Genomic DNA, 19955 nt, shown 5'->3' with positions numbered 1-19955 from the left:
ATAAAACATGGGTGCACATATATCATTGTGGTGTGATGCTTTTAATTATTTGGGAAGATATGGGGAACAGCTGGGTCAAATAGAACCTCTAGTTTTAGTGTTTTTGAAGCATCTCCACACTGGTTTCCACAGTGGTTTCACCAGTCTATGCTCCCACCAACAGCAGAGAAGGGTTCCTTTTTCTCCACAGCCCCGCTAGCATTTCTTATTGGTTGATTTCTTGATGATAGCCATTCTTTCTGGGCCGAAATGGAATTTCAGCATTGTTTTAACTTGCATCTCTCAAATGACCAGTGATGTTGAACATTTTTTTGTATCTTTGTCATTTCTTCTTTATCTGAAAGTGTCTATTCATCTCAGATGCCTTGAATAGGAAGTATTTATACATGCTATAAAATTCAAAAGTTACAGAAGGTCATACAATGAAAAACCAGTGTATTCTCAAGTCTGACATTTAGCCACTCCATTCCCTACCCCAGAGGATGCCCATTACCAGTTTCTTATGTAACTTTCCAGGGAAACTGTATTCACATACAAGAGAAGTAACACAGTGTTTTCACAGTTGACTCAGGAAGATAGTAGGTAGGACCCTGGATCAGGCCAGAAAAGTCGAGCTCCCATCAGTGGCCCTACAAAGGACTTTCTGTGAAGTGGAAGAGCGCCTGTCATAGAGAACAATCTGATTTAAAACTCTTAAAGGGTCCTGTTTTCAAAATACCCTCATGACTATTTTGAGGATGTATCTAAACAATGAAGAGATTACTTTTGTTCTAAAGCAGATAGCAGATAAGCACACAGGTATGACTTTAATCTGTCCTGTCTGCAAATCATGTTTCTTAAGTTTCAGAGACAGATCATCTCAATTAAGACCAAAGACTTAAACGAAGGAGATCATAAAAGTAATTTTCATGGCAATATGTAAGTTAACTATTTTCTTGTTTTTAACTGGTTTGGGAATAAAATTGAATTTAAAACGTTGAGTTGAAATGGTAACGTATCTTTCATTTTAAGTGTACCACAAATGAACAGTAGATATTTTAATCTGTAAAAAATATATTAATTTTCTTCCAAAAGGGTAATTGAAATGAGCAAAACCATTGATCAAATTTAAAAAGTTATTTACAAAGCTTTATTTTGCTTTTAAAGTCATTATTCAATTCATGAAGATAATCAAACCACAAATGCTATCAAAACTTATTACAATAATCTTTCATAGAGTCAACAGCATTAAAAAAGTTAATGAATACTTTAAGGTAAAACTACAATGTAAAAATAGGAACTTTAGTTCTAGTGACTAAAATAAAAGTACATAAATAATCTTTATCAAAGCAAAAAAAAATACTTGAGGGAAAAACAATGATATAACATGTAAAGAACAGGAAATGTAAGTATCAGCTTAGTTCCTCATTGCCAACATGGCATTTATATCCCAGATGAGATTTCGTAATTGATCCATAATTTGCTTCAGCTGTTGATTCTTCTGTTTGAGTTTCTGTGGAAACAAAAGAATCTATCAGAAATGTTTCATGAAATCTGGAGCATGGAGTTGGAAGATTAAAATGTCCTAAGTTAGGACTCAAATGATCCAGACAGAAATTAAACTAAATATTCCTGTAAAGCAAAAGGTCTCCCTGCTTTTTCAGCCTCAAATACTCCCGGACGGGCACTCTGAATACTGATTCAGCCCAGAAGCCTAACGCGCCAGCTACAACTCTACTCCTGCTCTTCTTCTACCATCAAGGAAAAGAAGCTAAACATTTGATTGCTACAAAGCAGAAGAATTTGGACTTCCTAGGGGCAGAACTAAGTGCTTAAGAGCACATGCATCCGCCAGATTCTTGGGGCGTTCAGACGCTCAGCTGCCTCTAATTATAAATGGATGGTACTGGACATACTCAGAAAAACGCAGGTAATAAATGAACTTAGCACATAGGAGTTCTCACAGGGATTAAATTATTTGATTCACATGAATTGCCTGGCATCTAAGCAAATGTTAATGGTAGACACAGAACATCAACTATCAATCTAAAGAATAAAGTATAATAAAATTACAACATCTGATGCAATTGGCCTTTCAAAAATGTGGCAGAAGTCACCCTGTGCCCCTGGTATGAGGTGCAATCTGCTTCTACCACTGCCATATTCCTATCTGGTGAGAATCTGTTCAGATAAAAATAGAGAGCTTCTAGTTAGAGTGTTCATTACATATTATAATAACCTTCATTAGTATTCAAAATCTTTTAGAAACATGACATTTGGAGATATGTATTAGGTTATTTTAAGGATACTATATTAAACAACCTCCAGGTAAGCTAGGATACATTCACTTCAAAGAGGTCTCAAAATCTTAATTTTCATTTTATTCAAAAGCAAACTGAGACTAAATTGTTTATATTCTATGTACAGTTAGATACTGTTATATGACTATCCATTTTTAGCAGTACAACATGTAATACCTAAGTCTTGTAAGGTGTCTATCAATAGAGTTAGCAAAGACAAGAAACAGGTAACTAAAAGGAAAAGGAGAAAAGCAATTTACAGAGACTAATAATCTTCACAACATTAATTAAAAGTTATTTTGAACTAGAGATTGAACCCAGTGCCTCTATACTGAGCTATATCTCTAACTAATTCATTACTATTATTTTCAGAGAGGATCTTGCTAAGTCACTAAGTTGTCCAGGCTGGGCTCGAACTCACGATCTTCCTGTGTCAGCCTCCCACAGTGCTGTGATTATAGTTTAACGCCACCACACTCGGCTTAAGGCTCACTTTCACACAGTCTTTGGGAAAACAGATCAGTCTCCCTGATCAGCTTTCAGATGAGCCATCTTCTAAGTCCTGTCATGGTGACTATGCGGTAGGCAGCTAAGCAGCTGTCATTATGTGAAATAATGGCCCCACGTTACCTGGACAGGGGAGGAGTGACCCAAGCCCATAACGCCTTTTCTATCAGAGAGACCAGAAAACAACACTTGTGCCATCCCCCAAGGGTAGCAGCAACACAGACGAATATGGGGAGGTTGGCGATCTCAGGGTTCTGACTTTGTCTCTAACTTATTATTTGATCCTGGACAAATGCTCCTCCTCTGTTTTCCATTCTATGAAATGGTATTATTGCATTGAAGGTCCCTGCCAGCTGTTTTTCTGTAAGCTCATACATAAGATGACAATCAGCTACCAAGATATGTGGCTGAAAACCAGTAAGTTTGGTTTAGTGAATTCATGGCTGCAAAATACACGGTTCCACGTTGGCTATTCTTTACCAGTCGAAGGTTTTGGCCCTTCACAACCAGCTGTGAAATTCTTCAGCCGCCACAATTCCCCTCTCATTTCCAACTTTCAAGAGGAGCATGGAGAAGAGCTACTGAGCAAGAATAAAAGGAAGAGAAAGCATGTGAGTTGACTTTTTAAAAAAAATCTAATTTGAATGAGTGAGTATGATCACTCCTGAAAGTTTCAGACTTTCAAAATCAAGCAGGAGGAAGACAGTACCCAACGGAACAGACTGTAACCTGGTAAGGCAGACGGCAGAGGAAGAACGTCATATGCTGTAGAGCTCCAAAAGAGTCATTGCTTCTGACTGAGGAAGGCAGCAAAGAAGAAAAGGACCTGTTTGGGGTCTAGCAAAATTGGCAATGAGCAAGAATGGAAGGAGAATGCATTTGGGCATGGCAGTGAGTGGGTGATGGGGACCCATTCGAACTCTTGAGGTACAAACGATTATAGCGCAATGAGAAGGCTGACTGTGTGGGACGGATTCTCTACGGCACCTCTCACGCACCCATGAAAAAGGACAGAGGCAGTTTTACGAGACAGCTGAAAACCGCTGAAAGGCCAAGTCCAGTGAATGAGCTCAGGGACTGCATTTTCACCAAAAACAAATGAGTAACCAAAAGTAATGAAATTATATTCTTGGGTGGCTAAAGGCAGACTTTATAATCAGTATGAAATAGGGTTCTGACAGCCCACAATGTTGTTGTCATTACTGGGATAAACATAAAGACAAGACTATTCAAGGATGCTCTTTGGGAATATAAACTGATATACTTGTTTTCTTCCTCCTTAAAGTCTCACTAATTCCAAAAAGATAAAGAGTATGTTCGAGATAACAATGAAATCCAATCAATAAACTTTTCAAAAAAAGTATCACCTAAGGTACTTGCACAGTTTTTCTCAAAGATGCCACAAAGTTTTAAATTAAAAGAATTAGCATACAAGAAAAATATCTAGAGTCAAAACACGTCACAAGACATCGACAGCAAAGCTGACAGTTCTGCTTATTAGTAGTTAAATTGTAAATAAATTTTCATGACATGATATAGGATTTAATATATACACTCTTGCCACTGATTGATTTTAACAGAGGTTGACAGCTGCTATTTTCAAAATCCGTCAGCTGTGCCTAATTTGTTCCATTAACAGGTGAACGTGTAAGCAGAGCAGATACAGTACTTACCAAATGTGTTTATGCTAAGTCATACTGTGTAATTTAATATTCACACAAAGGCTGTGACACCTGACCAAAAATGATTTCTAAATGCAAGGGCTTGATTGTATGTCAACCCTGTAAATGTTCCCCACTACCTCTTTCAATTTCATTTCCCAATCACTGGAATAGCCTTAAGCAAAAACTCACTCCGATGTCCCTCCAGCAGTCTGAAACAAGAATTCACCTCTTGGCTCTCAGGGATTAAGAATTCCAGGATATGTGAAGAAAAAATGAAAAAGTATTTAAATAAACCAAAAAGCTGCTAACACGAGGCCATGTGAATCACGGTTTACATCCAATACTGGCTAGAAATTGTACGCCTCAATGTTTCTCGGCAGTACGACGGGCACTGGTGACACGCGCGTTACTGGAAACCAGACAGACGAATACGTCAGCGTGCTCCTGTACTAGTTCAAGGACAGAGCGATATCTGAAGATGACCAACTGGGGATAAAGGGTGTAAGTTATTTATTTTGTTCATTTTGAATAAAAAGAAATTGGCATTATAGGAAGACTGGATGTTTCTAATTGGTTGTGAAAAATATATCTTATTACCAATTATACGGTTCCATAAAGCACCTTGATATGAGCAAATGTCAGTGCCTGAAAGCTAAACGGTGGTGCAGCATTGTTGCTGCTGTGAAGACACGTCAGGACACACCGGCGGCACAGAAGAAGAGGCTGCCCTGTCCCATTAGAGAGCCCTGTGCTCTCCAGCAAGACACCCGCGCATCACCAGAACCTGGACAAAGCGGACCACACATGGGGCTGCTTCTTGGGGGATCCTAGCACGGAGCCGGCATCCAGACTTGAACATTCAGGAAGAGTGGGGTATAATCAAATCAAAAAACTTTCTCCAAACCTAGAAGAATGGATAGAATAAGCAAACAAAATCCTTCCTAGTGATTTCGGAACGTGTTTGTCTTGGTATCAGCTGTGGTGGCTTGCATGAGAGGCCCCCAAGGGCCCGGTGCCTGGCTGGGAGGTGGTGGAGACTTGAAGGGGGGTCCTCGGTGGGAGGTTTCCGGTCAGCCTGGAGCACCACGCTCTCACTCTGGCGTCTCCCCCAACATGCACCATACGGCAGTGGTGATGCACTACACGCCCCAGGTCCAAGGCAATGGAGCCAATGAGCCAAGGACCAGAACTCCGAAACGGTGAGCCAAAGCAAACGTTTTGGTATTTACTGCAGTAACAGAAAACTAACAGACGGGTAAGACTCTGTCACCTTTAAAACTCTCCTACTTACTAAACTGAAAAAAAACCCCAAACCAGCAAGACTTATTTGCATAGTAAGAATGTGCACTGATTGCCGGGCCTGGTGGCACACACCTGTAATCCCAGCACTCAGGAGGCTGAGGCAGCAGGATCATTGTGAGTTCGAGACCAGCCTGGGCTACAAAGTGAGTGATTATGAGCTTCATATTTTTAAAAATTTTGTTTTTTTAATCCTATATTCTAGAAGGAAGATACAGAATCTGAAGAAGCTGGAGGGAAATAATAAAGTACAGCAATAGTGTTAACTACTCTGTTCCCAATCAAAATTGATGTTACATTCAATTCATATCAAAAAAGAATCAAAACTTACTTTCTGTTAAAAAACCCACTTTGCTTGCTTTTAGGCAGTTCATTTTATTCTCTTTTTCCTTTTCTGAGAATGAAATTTAAGTTTCTCCTATCTTTTCTGTGTGTTCACTACCTACTTCTCCAGTGCTTTCTCAAAATATGGACTATGAATTTCCAGGAAGAAAGGGAGTGCTTTGAGGCCCTGAGATGAGAACTTCCTGCGCCATTCAAAAGAAGGTATGTTTCTCGAAAAGCTCTTTAAAAAAAAATTTCCAGTGAAGTATTGTGGCCAAAATACATACATGTATCTGTTTTTCTCAAAGCATAAACAAAGTGGCAGAAGCATAAACAAGTTATAAACCCTGCAGAGAAAAGTGAGCAGCAGTGAAACAGCAGGTGCAAAGGGTACATTTTCAGATGAGGAGGATGGTGGTCAGTGACTAAGCAGGAGGTGCAGGAGGAAGTCACTGAGCACGCGGCTGGCCACCATGGAGACCTGGACAGAGGGACCCTCTCACAGCGCTTAGGGACCATGACGACAAACACAGGAGGCTCAGCTGGAACAGGAGCAGGAGCTCCAGACCCCTCGCAAACACGCACTTGAGCTCCTGGCCAACAGGTGGCTGAGTTCCTCCTCCCCTGGCCACCCCCCTAGGGACTCCGGAGCCCAGTGGCTTTGAAACTGAATCAGAACAGCTGCAGACCCCGAGCTAACAGGACAGCACAAGGTCCTGAGTTAACATGCACGTCATCAACAGACAGGAAACGCTGAAGCAATGCCTGTCTCACCCTTCAGACCTCCAAACCCCATTTATTTCTCAAGCTCTAAATGAAAACTTTCCAGTCTGTTCCTCATTCTTGACCAACTTCCAATTCTTAGTTCTGTGTTATAATAGTTGCTGATTTATTATCACATTAGCTGGAACTACTGATCCTAATCTCTATTTCACCTCTGTAAGAAAGTTACTTCATTTTATAAAATCTATTCACCTTTTTCATTTCTTCTGTGTTTTGAAATACATTTTTCCTTTAATTTTCCAATATTTTGTTTTGCAGGTCTTATTTTCCACTATGAGACCCATTTTGACATATGGTATAATATAAAAAGCTGGTTTAATTTTCCACCGAATTTTCTATTTTTTTAAAGACTAATTTTCCACATGATCCCTCTTCTGTCACATTAAATTCTCATACTGGGAACATGGGAAGGCTGTTTTATGGACTGTAATTTTACTCTGTCTATACTTATGCCCATATCACATGCTTAATTATTGCCTTTATAAAATCCTTGTATTACATTTTAAATTCTGAATCAAATAATTTTGCTTTATTACTCGTATTTACCAGAAGTTTCTCTAAAATTTTTATACTTCAAGAAAAAAATATCCCCTTTGGATTTTACTGGGGTTTGTTTTTTAATTACTGCACTAAAATCCTCCTATTTTTGCCTGCTTTCAAAAAAGTCCTAGATGGGTTTGGACTGTTACTGTATTAAAATAATCAAGACTGGCATTTTTATGTTTACTGCCCTCTCAAGGGCTTTATATGTTCTTTTAATTACTCAAAACCTCTATTATATATCTTAGTAAGGTTAGTCACAATCTCACTAACATAATTCCTATCTACTTAATATTTCTCATTGCAAATGTGAACAATATCTTATAGTCTAACTGGTTTATAGCATTATAAAAACATGTTATCAATCTTGTGTTAAGCCCTTTTATGGGAGTCTACTTTTCATCAGATGAGGCCCTCTGGGCATTTTAACAGGTTTGTAAAAAATATCATAACTCCTATTTCCTAGTAACATATTTGTCTGTTGTCTTTTTGGCTATGACTTCTAAAAAGTACTACCAATTTTATTTTAAAATTTAAATACTAAAATACTTTATGCCCGTTTTTCATAGGAATACCTCTATATTTCATCTGTATGAAAAATGTTGGCTGTTTATTTGAAATGAAGATTAAAAAATCTTCCTGGTTGTTTTAAGTGTTCTTTGAAACAGCGACCAGCACTCAATTCTATCAAATGTCTTTTAGTCACCCAAGAACAATGTTTTCCCAATGTAACTATGATATTCTGCACTATGTCTATAAATTCAATTATTCTCATCTAGCTCAGGGAACTCTCTGTAGCCAAGATGGATTGTTAATACATTGATAAATTCTATTAAGGAGAATTAAGAATGTCAGTTGAGGCGCTTTGCATTTCTAATTAAGAGTGAGCTTGGTACTTTTACTCATTATGTTATTTCTGTTAGGTTTTGGTAAACCTGGGCCATGTTTTTGTCACAGAATGAACTAACAGTTCTCCCTATTTTACGTTCAGGAGAACTATCTGAACACTGACTTCTGAATTTTTAAAAATATTCAGCAATAAATGAAGAGGCTGGGGTAAGATAACACTTTGATAACTCTCTCAATTTCTTATGCAGGTGCTGAGACATTCAATTTCCTACTTGCAAATTTTTCTCATTTGCTGTTCCAAATATGCAGTAAGCTAGAAAGGCAGCATTCTGCCGGGAAAGGAGGGAAGGAAATGGTTTGTGACAGCATGCCGGTGCAGCTCTTCAAGGAGCTTCATCACCTGATTTCGGTGATCTCTCTTCTGACTTTTCAGGAAGAATTCTGCTTACCTTTTCTTTCTTCCCTGTATGCTGAATAGGTTGAGTTTGTCAGGAAAAAACAACTTCATGTAATCTATAATTCAAATTTTGCTCTTGAGTTACATTAAAGCCCATCATCATTTTTGTCTAGAAATCTGAAGTATAAGACGTAGGGACCGATAAACAACTCACTTTATTTACTTCGGCGATTTCTCGTCTCTCATCGCTAGCGAATCGAAGCGGGCCAGTCCGGTCATCGTTCTTCGAGCCGTCTTCCTCCACATACGGAATCAGTTGCTGGGAGTCATGAGCAAAAGGTAAAAGTCAACACTACCGATCCAACTCTTTCAACAGACTGGAATAGAGAATGTGACGGACTAGAGTCCATCTGTATACAAATAAATTTTAATTCAGGCAATGGTCAGAAACAACAGGTTTAGAAGTTAATCACTTCAGTGCTTTTATACAGTACTTTCTGGGTTTCCTCTGCAAAGGTATCCTTTACAAGGGTGGTTGTCATATACAATTGAACAACACCCTTCTAGTCCAATCAGCGAGTATTTAATTGCCAGGCACTGGGTAAGATACTACAAAATTAAAGTCAGTGTATTCCTGCCCCTGAGAGTCTCAGAGTCCACTGAAGGAGACAGGCTTTCTTTCAGCCACGCCGAAGGACAGGAAGCTCCTGGCTGCGCACTACGTAAGTTTCGTTAACTTGCCACCAACACTTTACCGCCTACACTAGTTTCTAGATGTTTTCACTTCTTTTAGTTGTAAGAGTGTTTGTTTTTTCCAGGACAAAAAATGTATAGAGTAATGGAACTTGTGGGGGAAGTATCATGAAATGTGTATGGTTTGTGATGAAGGTCACTCGTAAATATGACAGAATTTGGATCACCCAGGCACCATCGTCTGTGTCACCCAGGGAGAAGCCAGAGATGAGTAACTACCAACTCAGGAGTCACCTGGCCCAACCTCTTCACATTCTGGCGACGAGCAGAAGGTAAGTTAATATGGGCGCCACCCCTCTTTCCTGTCCTCTCCCCCCATGCGGTGTCCTCTCCTGAGGAGGACTGCTCTCCCTCCAGTCAGTGCTGGCTCCTCCTCCTCTCTCCTCCTGTCTTGTCTGTTGCTCCTTCTCTCGGCTTCTCCCTACACCTTCTTCTTTCCCCAGACATACTCTGAACTCTTCCTTTAGAGATGAAACGTGCCCCAACCCGTGATCCCACTCCCCATTCCATCTACTACTTTTCTCTCTTATTTTTATCTCTGCTTCTGCAAAGACTGGTATCTAACTGCAGGTCCAGCTCATTACTTCCTCTCGTCTTTAACCCACTGCGCTCTGACTTCACGCCACAACCATTTCACTGATGCGCTATTGGACTAAAACCTATGGACAGTTTTCAGTCCTTACTTTCTCTGACTTCTCTGCAGCATGTGGCAATGTCAACAGCACTTCTCATCTCTCTCTCCGATCTCTGACCACTTCTTTTCAGGCTCTTTTGTAGTTTACCTTTCTCTGCCCACCTCCTACAAGCTGATCACTTGAGAAGGAAGCACTAGTCCTAGGAAACTGTTCTTTACAGAGAGAGCTGGAAGACCGAAGCTTCCTAGCTGTGCTTAGTGGCAGTGATCTAAACTGTAAATAGGAAGAGGCTTTTCAAAAAATACCATCTACCTGGTTAATTAGATATATTCAAGATTAAACAGAGAATAAATATTTAAAATAAAGTGATTCCCCCTGGCTACAAATCCAATCTAAATTAATGATGGTAGAAAACTTTTATCTGTAAGCACTTTCACGAAAACCATTTTTAAAGTACTTCATGATGCTATTAGAACTCCTACTTACAACGAAAAAGGAACAAACATTTAATTAAAAAGAGAAATCGATAATCATGCTACAAACTGCCACAGACAACCCTCTCCTCCAACACCACCAACAAAAAAGTCACTCTAAGACCAGAAGTCAAAGTGTCTAGAAATTAATAATGCGAAAATAGAGTAGTAAAAAATTACATATATACATATATATACACACATTATATATTTATATCTATATCTACACACACACACGTATATATACATACATACCCTGGAAATACTATCAAAATAGGAAAAAGAAAAAAGGGAAAAAAAACTACACATGTCTTGACACTGCCTCGCATCTTACATTCACTCATTCATCCTCTCTCAGGAAAATTCACCTCCACAGGAATGGGATCCATTCCTCCGCAGTTTTCATTGCATTTGTCGTACACCAATCTCAGCTTCCTGAAGAGGATGGAGAGCTGGCGAAGGTGGTCCTGCAGCTTTGTCAGCCGGTCCTGGTACGTGCCAGTGTGGTACGTGACACCATTTGGCAGCTTACAAGGCAAAACAAAACAATAAAAATAGAATGCAAGTTCAGATTTGCTAAAGGTAAAGCCAACAGTTTTTAAGTAGTGCATAAAAGCAGACTGTACTTCACAATTAATCAAATTCAATCTTAAGAATTTATGAGCAAACATGGACGATTTTATAAATATGTAAAGAATTTTAAGAGTCACACATGCCCATTAATTAGCAACTTGTATACTGTTTCACTGCTGTAAAAAAGCCCTAAAAAACTTTTAATAGACCTTCAGATAGTTGAAATTCCTTTTCTCCTTTAATTTGTAAAGTATAACCATTACTTTTTTTTTTTTTTGGTACCAGGAATTGAACTCAGGACCTTGTGCTTGTCAGGCCAAGGCTGTGCCACTGAGCTACATCCCCAGCCGAAGTACACCTTTTAAAAAGAAGCTGTAATTTTAATGTTACTATTACATGAAAGGAGGAAGTTGCTGAGCTGAAGCAGGAAGTTAAAATACAGTTTAAATAAAAATGAAGCTTGGAATTTTTTTTAGGAGAAATGGGATAGCACGCTGTTGTTGTTGCAAAAATATTCCTAAAATACCTTAGCCTATAATTAAGATCCTCAAAGCACTCATTAAAGTATAAAGTCATCACCCAGTTTACTTGAAAAAAGTCATTAACAAGAAATATAGGTACAAATCAGTCTGTGTTTAAACATCATTAATAATGATCATAGCCTAGATACTGGATATTTTTATTCAGTAATTTTTTCAAAAGCCAAAAACATGCACTGACATGAGATAAAAATCACAAGTAAATGGAAACTATTATTTAGAACTTATAATTAAACATGTACCTGATGTGAACTGCTGACACTTATGAATAAATATCTTCCTTTTTCTGTATATATTTATAATATTTTATTCCCACACTTTGAAATGTAGACTCAGCTTAATATTTGAATGAAGAGTAGAATGCTTTATAATGCTTTCTAGTATATGAGTGTTTATAGTTATAGTTCACCTCTATATTTACCTTGGGGATTAGAATCAGGTAATTAAGAATCAAGCCACTATCTACTATCTAATAACTAGAAGATCAGTCCACTCAGTAGACTTCAGTTTACTTTCTTGTCTTTTTCAGAAAAGATGAAGCAAAAATGAAAAAGGAAAAAAAAAAACATAACATAATGTTAGGAGAACAAAAGCAGGACCCCAAAACTAAAAGATTAGAAAAGGCTATACGTAGCTAACAAAAAATGTATTAGGTTCACAGGCTTGAATAACTTTTTTTCATTTCCAAATTCCCCATTCCAAGCATACTGATTTATAAACTAAGGCTATCTACTGAAACTACTTGAGATAAAATATTCCTAGGATGTTCAAAATTCACAAGGATAAATACTTTACAGTGCCTCAAAGAAACATGATAAATACCAAAAACTGAATTAGTCAACCGTTTCAAAGGGGAAATGGCACCAAGGGTTCATCCAATTATACACTGTAGGATTTCTCCTCATGAATTCTCAGCTCATGAATTTTTCCAAGCACTAGCTAACAATTCAGAGTTTATTTTTTAAATTTTTTATTTATTTTATTTTAAGAAGGAAAAAAAATAAAAATAACAATAAAACAGTGTCCTAGCTGGGCACGGTGGTGCACATCTGTAAGTAATCCCAGCACTTGGGAAGCTGAGGCAGGAGGATTGCCAAGAGTTTAAGGCCAGCCTGGGCTACAAGGTGAGTTCAAGATCAGGCTAAACTGCATAGTGAGACCCTATCTCAAAAAGATAAAAAATAAAAAAAAAACCAGTGTCAAAACAGGCTAGGAGGACAGTAACAATAATTAGTACATTGCATATTGTTGTCTACATAGTACTTATCCAAAGTATAAATTATACGCACGAAATATTGCCCAGACAGTTAACATCATACTAAATGGTCAAAATCTGAAAGCTTTCACTCTAAAATCAGGAACAAGACAAGGATGTCCAGCGTCACCACACTCCTATTCAATATAGTTCTGCAAACATTAGAGCAATTAGACAAGAGCAGGAAATAAGAGGAATAAGGATACAAAAGAAGTTAAATTATCATTATTTGCAGATGACTCTACATAGGAAACCTCAAAAACTTCACAAAAGACTTGTAGATTTGATAACCAAGTTCAGTAGCGTAGCTGGATACAAAGTCAACACTCAAAAATCAATAGCATTCCTGTACACAAACAACAAACTCCCTGTGAGAAATTAGGGAAAACAAGCCCTGCACAATAGCATCCAAAAAAATGAAATACTTAGGAATCCATCTAACCAAAGAAGTAAAAGATCTATACAGTGAAAAGTACAGTACTCTGAAAAAGGAGCTCGAAGAGGATATCAGAAAATGGAAAGATACTCCTTGCTCATGGATAGGAAGAGCTAACACTGTGAAAACGGCCCTAATCCTGAAACTGTTATACGGATTTAATGCAGTCCCAATCAAAATACCATGAGTGTACCTCACAGAACTAGAGAAAACATTCCTAAAATTCATTTGGAACCAGAAGAGACCTAGAACAGCAAAAGCAATCCTGGGCAACAAAGGCAAGTTAGGGGCCATCACAATCCCTGACCTGAAATTATACTACAAAGCTACTATGATAAAATCAGCATGATATCGGCAAAAACAAAAACAAAAACAAAAGAAAAACAGACCTGAGGACCAGTGGAACAGATCAGAAGATGCAGATGCAACTCCAAACACACTCACCACCTTATCTTTGACAAAGGAGCCAAACACATCCACTGAAAGAAAGGTAAGTCTCTTCAACAAATGGAACTGGAAAAAATGGCTTTCCACATGACGATTCAGAGTTTAAATGGATCCTGGCTTTCTTGTCTGGGTGATCAGAAGAAAATAATACTTATATCTTGTATAAGAAATACTTTGAATCTTTTTTTTTTTTTTGGTTTTTCCTCCAGTACTGGGAATTGAACTCACAACCTTGCGCTTGCCAGGCAGGCGCTGTGCCGCTGAACTAAATGTCCAGCCCCCTGAATCTTTATTATGTCATTTTCTAAGTCCCATACCTTGCCCATGCTTCCTACTTAGTAAAGACTCGAACTTACATCACTGTATTTAGTATAGTGTATACACACAGACACTAAAGTGTGGTTTGAGTCATCTGACTCACCAATTTATACTTAATACGTTAGGAAGAATACGGGGCTGGGGGTTTAACTCAGTGGCACAGCGCCTGCCTGGCAAGTGCAAGGTCGAGAGTTCAATCCCCAGTACTGGAAAAAAACCAAACCAAACCAAACCAAAACAAACAAACAAAAAAACTCATTAGGAAGAATACATCATGCAAAAGACCTCTTGATAAATCCTATGATTAAGGAAAACATAACCCCTTTAAAGTGCAAAGAAGCACCTTCTTCAAATATGGCAACTTGGTAAATTTGGATGTTAATTTTTAATATCAGCTTCTCAAAGAAAGGAATAATTAATTTATTCAACAATTACTGTATACCTTTAATGTGGCCCTGTTTTAGAAGATGGGGTGGCACTGACATGAGAGAGACGTGGTCCCCGTACTCCAGAGCACACACGGTAACAGCACTCAAGACCCCTGGAGGTCTGGAGTTATTTCTAGATGGCAGAGTGCTTGCCTGGCGGGGCAGAGCATTTGTGTAGCTGGGTTTGATGCCCAGCGATCAAAAAAAAAACAAAGGCAATAGTGATATACACTGTTCAGCTGAATAGCTCATCAATAATCACCTCACTCATGTCTATGGATGAAAAGCCATAAACACTTCTTCATAGCCCTCGTCACTAAAAAGACAGTCAACCAAATTCAACACTCATACTTTAAAGCAAGCATGAAACACAATGAAAGTCCCCCCGTGTGAGAAAATACATTTATCTCAGCTGTAGTCCTCACTGACTAACTCGGAAGCAGCAGCAGCAGCTCCACTAAGTTCCAGAACCAAAAGGACATCTCCTGAGGCCACTACCACTGCTAATGAGCACTGTTCTAGAAGCACCGACTAAAGCAACCCGGGAAGAAAGGGCAAGGGGTATGAAATAAAGCTGAACCCTAACGAGAAAGCCCGGTAATAATTGCTACTATGACAGACAATGGAGAGGTGAGCACGAAATCAGCAGAAAGCACACACTTTGCTTTTACCGACAAAAACGAACAGGAACAAAATGTCATTTACACCAATGGAAAAATAAAATATCTAGGGATAAACATTAAAATTCTCAAGTCAAAAAGGAAAACCTGATGCTGGGTGTGGTGGCTCATGCCTGTAATTCCAGCACTCAGGAGGCTGAGGCAGGAGGATTACGGTGAGGTGAGGCCAGGCCAGCCCGGGCTACGCAGTGAGTTCAAGGCCCACCCAAACTGCATAGCAAGACCCTATCTCAAAAAATCAAACCAAAACAAGAAAAAGAGAAAGAAAATTTACAGTACTTACTTTCTAGGAACATAAAAAATGAAAAGATATTCCATGATCTTGGTTAGTAAGATAATATATTAATGATATCAAGTCTTTGTGGCTTGAATGAACTTAAAAAAAACCCCACAGATTTTTACTAGAACTAAAACTGATTTTAAAATACATTGGCATATACAAATGTAGAAGTAAATGATCAGAATAGCCAGGGAAGTTCTAAAAGCTACGTGTAAACATGTCACTAAGCCTCAAGAAATATAAGAAATTTGGGCACTACTGCGTAACTCAGGCAATTCTGCCAAGTAGAATATGGGTATGTCCTGCTGGCGGCCCACAGGCCACATGCAGCCTTGGACAGTTAGCAACGTCGCCCTACGAGGCCCTAAACTTCCCACAAGATGTGATTTCGGTGATATGTTCCGTGACTCAGTTGCCCACGCCCCGTACATGCACATGCAACAAGGGGACACTGGGGTGGAGGCTTGGGGCAGCGCTGACACCTCCTCCTGGGCCCATCAGGAAGTTTATGCTGCCCTCTTTTCCCATTCTAATAAAAGTTATTCTAAAAAGGAAGTTGTGTGACTTGCATCTGTTAATTCTATGTTTTGTATGCAGCCCAAGACCATCCCTGGCGACTAGGTGTGGCCCAGGCCAGCCAAAGGGTTGGACAACAGTGGAAGAGAACATCTACTGACTGTGGTCAGCAGCTTGCTCGGCTTGAGACGACCCAGATGAGGAAACCTCACTGCAGTGTCTGCGTGACTCCCGGGGACGTGATCTGACCCCTCATCCCTCATTCTGGGCTCTTCCCCTGCCCTCCGCTTCCCAGATGCCAGGCAGTGAGCAGCTCTCCTCTCCCTGTGCCATGATGTTTGCTCCTCGGAGCCAGCTGAGCGTGAATGAAAGCTCTGACTCCTGAGTCCAAATCAACCCTTCTTCCTTTTCAGTTGTTTCTGCAGGTAGCTGGTCACAGGAATGGAACGCTGATGAATACAGCCCCCCGACAGACTCATTTGTGTAAAGCAGCCTCTCATTCAGTGACCTGAAGAGGGACACTGAAATGATGTAATCCATCTTTTGGATAAAGGAAGGCTAGGGACACACCTCACACTTGAAAGCCAGGGAATTCTTCTCATTTTTAAGTGGGGAAGACCTTCCTTACTTGACATAGAACCTAGAATCTCTGAAAGACTTTCACTGGAGAACTGGTTTAATAAACTACAGTACTGCCATGCAGTGGAATACTACACACTATAAAAAGGAAGAAGATTTTCTGTATGAATATGAATAAGCTCCAAAAGATATCAAATGAAAAAAGTAAACCATGATGTGTATAATACACTACTATATGTGCAACATGGGAAATGAAAAAATATATACACGCACATTTGCTTAAATGTGCATAAAATGTATGGAAGGAAACACCAAAATAGTGGTAAGAATCCTTAACACCATTGCCCGCAGAGAAACCTAGGTGCTCAGTGCATAGGAACGGGAGGGGAATGTTCACAGTTATGTCCTGTTTTATTCCTGAATTCTGTATGTATTACACACTCTGAAAATAAAAGATTTAAAGGATAATAAACAGAACCAAAGCAATGATATTTTTCATAGGTAGTCTTAAACAGTATAGTTTTCTGCAGAATCTTAATGGGGGACTTAGGAAAATTATGGGAGAAATTCTTTTAACTCCCTGAAATTCTTTTCAAAATATGCTTACATATTTTTCCCAGAAACTAGCCCATACTTTTCATCAGACTAAAGGATACCTGATATATAACCACTTCCTTAAATCACATGCTTAGAAGTCTCAGCAGTTTATATTGATATTATTTTACCTTTATGGGTTAATACTACAGAGGGAGATTTTAAATCTGAATACCTCTTAAAATGTACAGTAGTCTGTCCTCCTCCTCAGAGGATGCTCTAAAATGTCAAGAATACCTGAAACCCTGGACAGTACCAAACCTTAATTTACTGTACAATACTTTTTCCTGCATGTAAGACTTACGAAACATTCAATTTACAAACTAGGCATAGTAAGAGATTAATACTAACTAATAAGTAGAACAAATACCACAGTATACTCTAAGAAAAGGTAAACGCGGTCTCTATCAAAACATCCATTTGGACCACAGTTGACCATGAGTAACAAACTGTGAACAAGAGGACCGTGCACAGGCGATTCGTAACCAGATTAAAGGCTGTTAAGATCACCTTCGTACTGCCTCTTTCTCAAGCTTCCTGGGGAAAAAGGACACACTGCTGTGGCCTTTTCAGCCAACTACCATGTGCCCCAAAGGGTCTTAGATGAGCAAACCACAGAATCCACAAAGCAAAAGGCACACAAATAACAATCAGGCCCCTTACAAATTAGCTTTAAATATAGGCCCACATGGAATCTACCATTTTTCTGCTATTATTTTTACTTTATGGATACTACTTTTCTCAAACAGTTTATTCTATGTAGGTCATAAACTTGCGTTCACTTCTTTTCATAATATACATCACTTGCCTGGCCTCATCTTTTCTAATATATATTGTTTCACAGAATGAGGTCCACATCCTGCAGTATTAAGAGAAGGAAACACTGACGTGGGTTAGTTGAATGGTGTTAGAACAATCAGACATCCAACTGCAAAATGATGAATTCGATCTATCACACATAACTTAATATGTGGTTATAAACCTAAATGCAAAAACTGAAAGTACAAGACTTCTAGAAGAAAACATAAGAGAAAACTTTTGTCACTTTGGGTTCGGCAAAAGTGTCTTAGGTATGATACCAAAAGAAAGAGAACAACCAAACAGATTTCCATCAAACTAAAAAATGAGCGGGGCATGGTGGCAGAGGAGACCGAGGCAGGAGGATTACAAGTTCCAGCCCGGGCAACTTGGTGAGTCAGTTGTGGCCCTGCCTCACCAAAAAAAAAAAAAAAAAAAAAAAAAATGGGTATGTAGCTCATTGTGAAGGTCCTGGGTTCAATCCCCAAGAGAAAGAAGGAAGAAAGGAGAGAGGCAGGAAGGTAAGAAAGGGGAAAGCAAGAAACAATTTTAACAGTCTGTTCCTTAGACATGTAAAGAGAATAAAAAGCAAGCCACAAACCGCAAAGCAAAAAAATAAACAAACATAATACTAAGTGTTGATGAGGCCAACGGCATACCCGTAAAATTCTTAAACATTGCTGATGGAAACGAAAACACTTCAACCACTTTAGGGACATTTCTTAAATTCTATACAATCCAGCAACTCTGCTGCTAAACACACGTTCACAAAGTTTGTACGGAAACATTTGCAGCCGCCTTCAGGGCCCCAAAGCCGACACCACCCTACTGTCCATCCAGGGACGCACAGGCTGGGGACGGTCGCACAAGGGAGCGCTGCTCAGCAGGAGAAAGGAAAGACCCAGGGAAGCCTGCAGAGGGAAAGAACCCCGACCTCCCCCAGAGGGCTCTGTACTGCGTCCCCAGGAAACTTAGGCAATGCCAATTAATTTATGCAGTCGGAAAACAGCAGGCTTAGGGCCAGGCCACGGGGAGGCAAGACTCCCCAGCACGCCAGGTCGCTTTCGGGGTCAGGGGCACGATCACCGCCTGGGTGTGGCCATGGTAACGATCAGGTCCCTTACAAATTAGCTTTAAATATAGGTCCACATGGAGTCTACTCCTTTTCTGCTATTACTTTTACTTTATGGATACTACTTTTCTGAAAGTTTAGTTTATTCTATGTAGGTCATAAACTTGCGTTCATTTCTTTTCATAATACACATCGTTTGTCTGGCCTCATCTTGTCTAATACATATTGTTTCACAGAACGACGTCCGCATCCTGCAGTAGTAAGAGAAGGGAACATTGACGTGGGTCAGTTGAACAGTGCTGGAACAATCAGACATCCAGCCGCAAAATGCTGAATCTGATCTATCTGGTCTCTGACAGAACTTGAGATGGACGTGCTTCACCGTGCAGCAGCTCTGCCAGGAAAACAGGAGTGCTTTTCACTTTTTTTTTTTTTTTTTTTAGAGGGCCTTTGAAAAAGAAATTGTTGGCAGAATGTGAATTCTTCACGTTCTGGGGTCTTGCTCCTCCACCAGGAGAAATTTTGCCGGAAAAAACAAAAACAAAAACAAAAAACCCACTTTAAAAAAATAAAGGAGGGCCGGGGATACAGCTCAGAGGTACAAGCGCTTGCCTGGCAAGCGCAAGGTCGTGAGTTCGATTCCCGGAACCGGGAGAAAGGGAACGAGGGCGCGCAGTTCGAAAGTCAGGTCCACAGCGCCCGGCGGCGAGCAGACGCGCGCCCCGCCCGCGGGCATGCTGGCGCCCCGCCGGCCGGCGCCCCGCGCACCTGCATGTTCCGGAGCAGCTGGAAGATCTCCATGGTGCGGTACACGATGTCCTGCACCGTCTCCTGCCCGATGCGGCACAGCGACGCCGTGTTCACCTCGCGCGCGGCCTGCTGAGCCTGCGGCCCGGCGAACGGCCCGGGCGCCATGCCCGCCGCCGCCAGCGGAGGG

At 39.9% G+C, this 19955-nt stretch overlaps 1 protein-coding gene across 1 annotated transcript; it reads right to left on the bottom strand.

Moving 5' to 3' along the window:
* Positions 1-1101: 1101 nt before the first annotated feature.
* On the bottom strand, positions 1102-19955 carry Med30 (mediator complex subunit 30; the record flags this gene model as incomplete). Its single annotated transcript, XM_013512864.1, is given in 4 exon segments — positions 1102-1492; positions 8857-8961; positions 10872-11030; positions 19787-19955. Coding segments are annotated over 4 exon segments (529 nt in total), but the record flags the coding sequence as incomplete, so codon positions are not given.

Source organism: Chinchilla lanigera, unplaced genomic scaffold (genome assembly GCF_000276665.1).
Source record: "Chinchilla lanigera isolate Chin_1 unplaced genomic scaffold, ChiLan1.0 scaffold00016, whole genome shotgun sequence".
Classification (NCBI taxonomy): domain Eukaryota; kingdom Metazoa; phylum Chordata; class Mammalia; order Rodentia; family Chinchillidae; genus Chinchilla; species Chinchilla lanigera.
The sequence above is the reverse complement of the archived record's forward strand: the minus strand, read 5'-3'. Positions and strand labels throughout refer to the sequence as shown.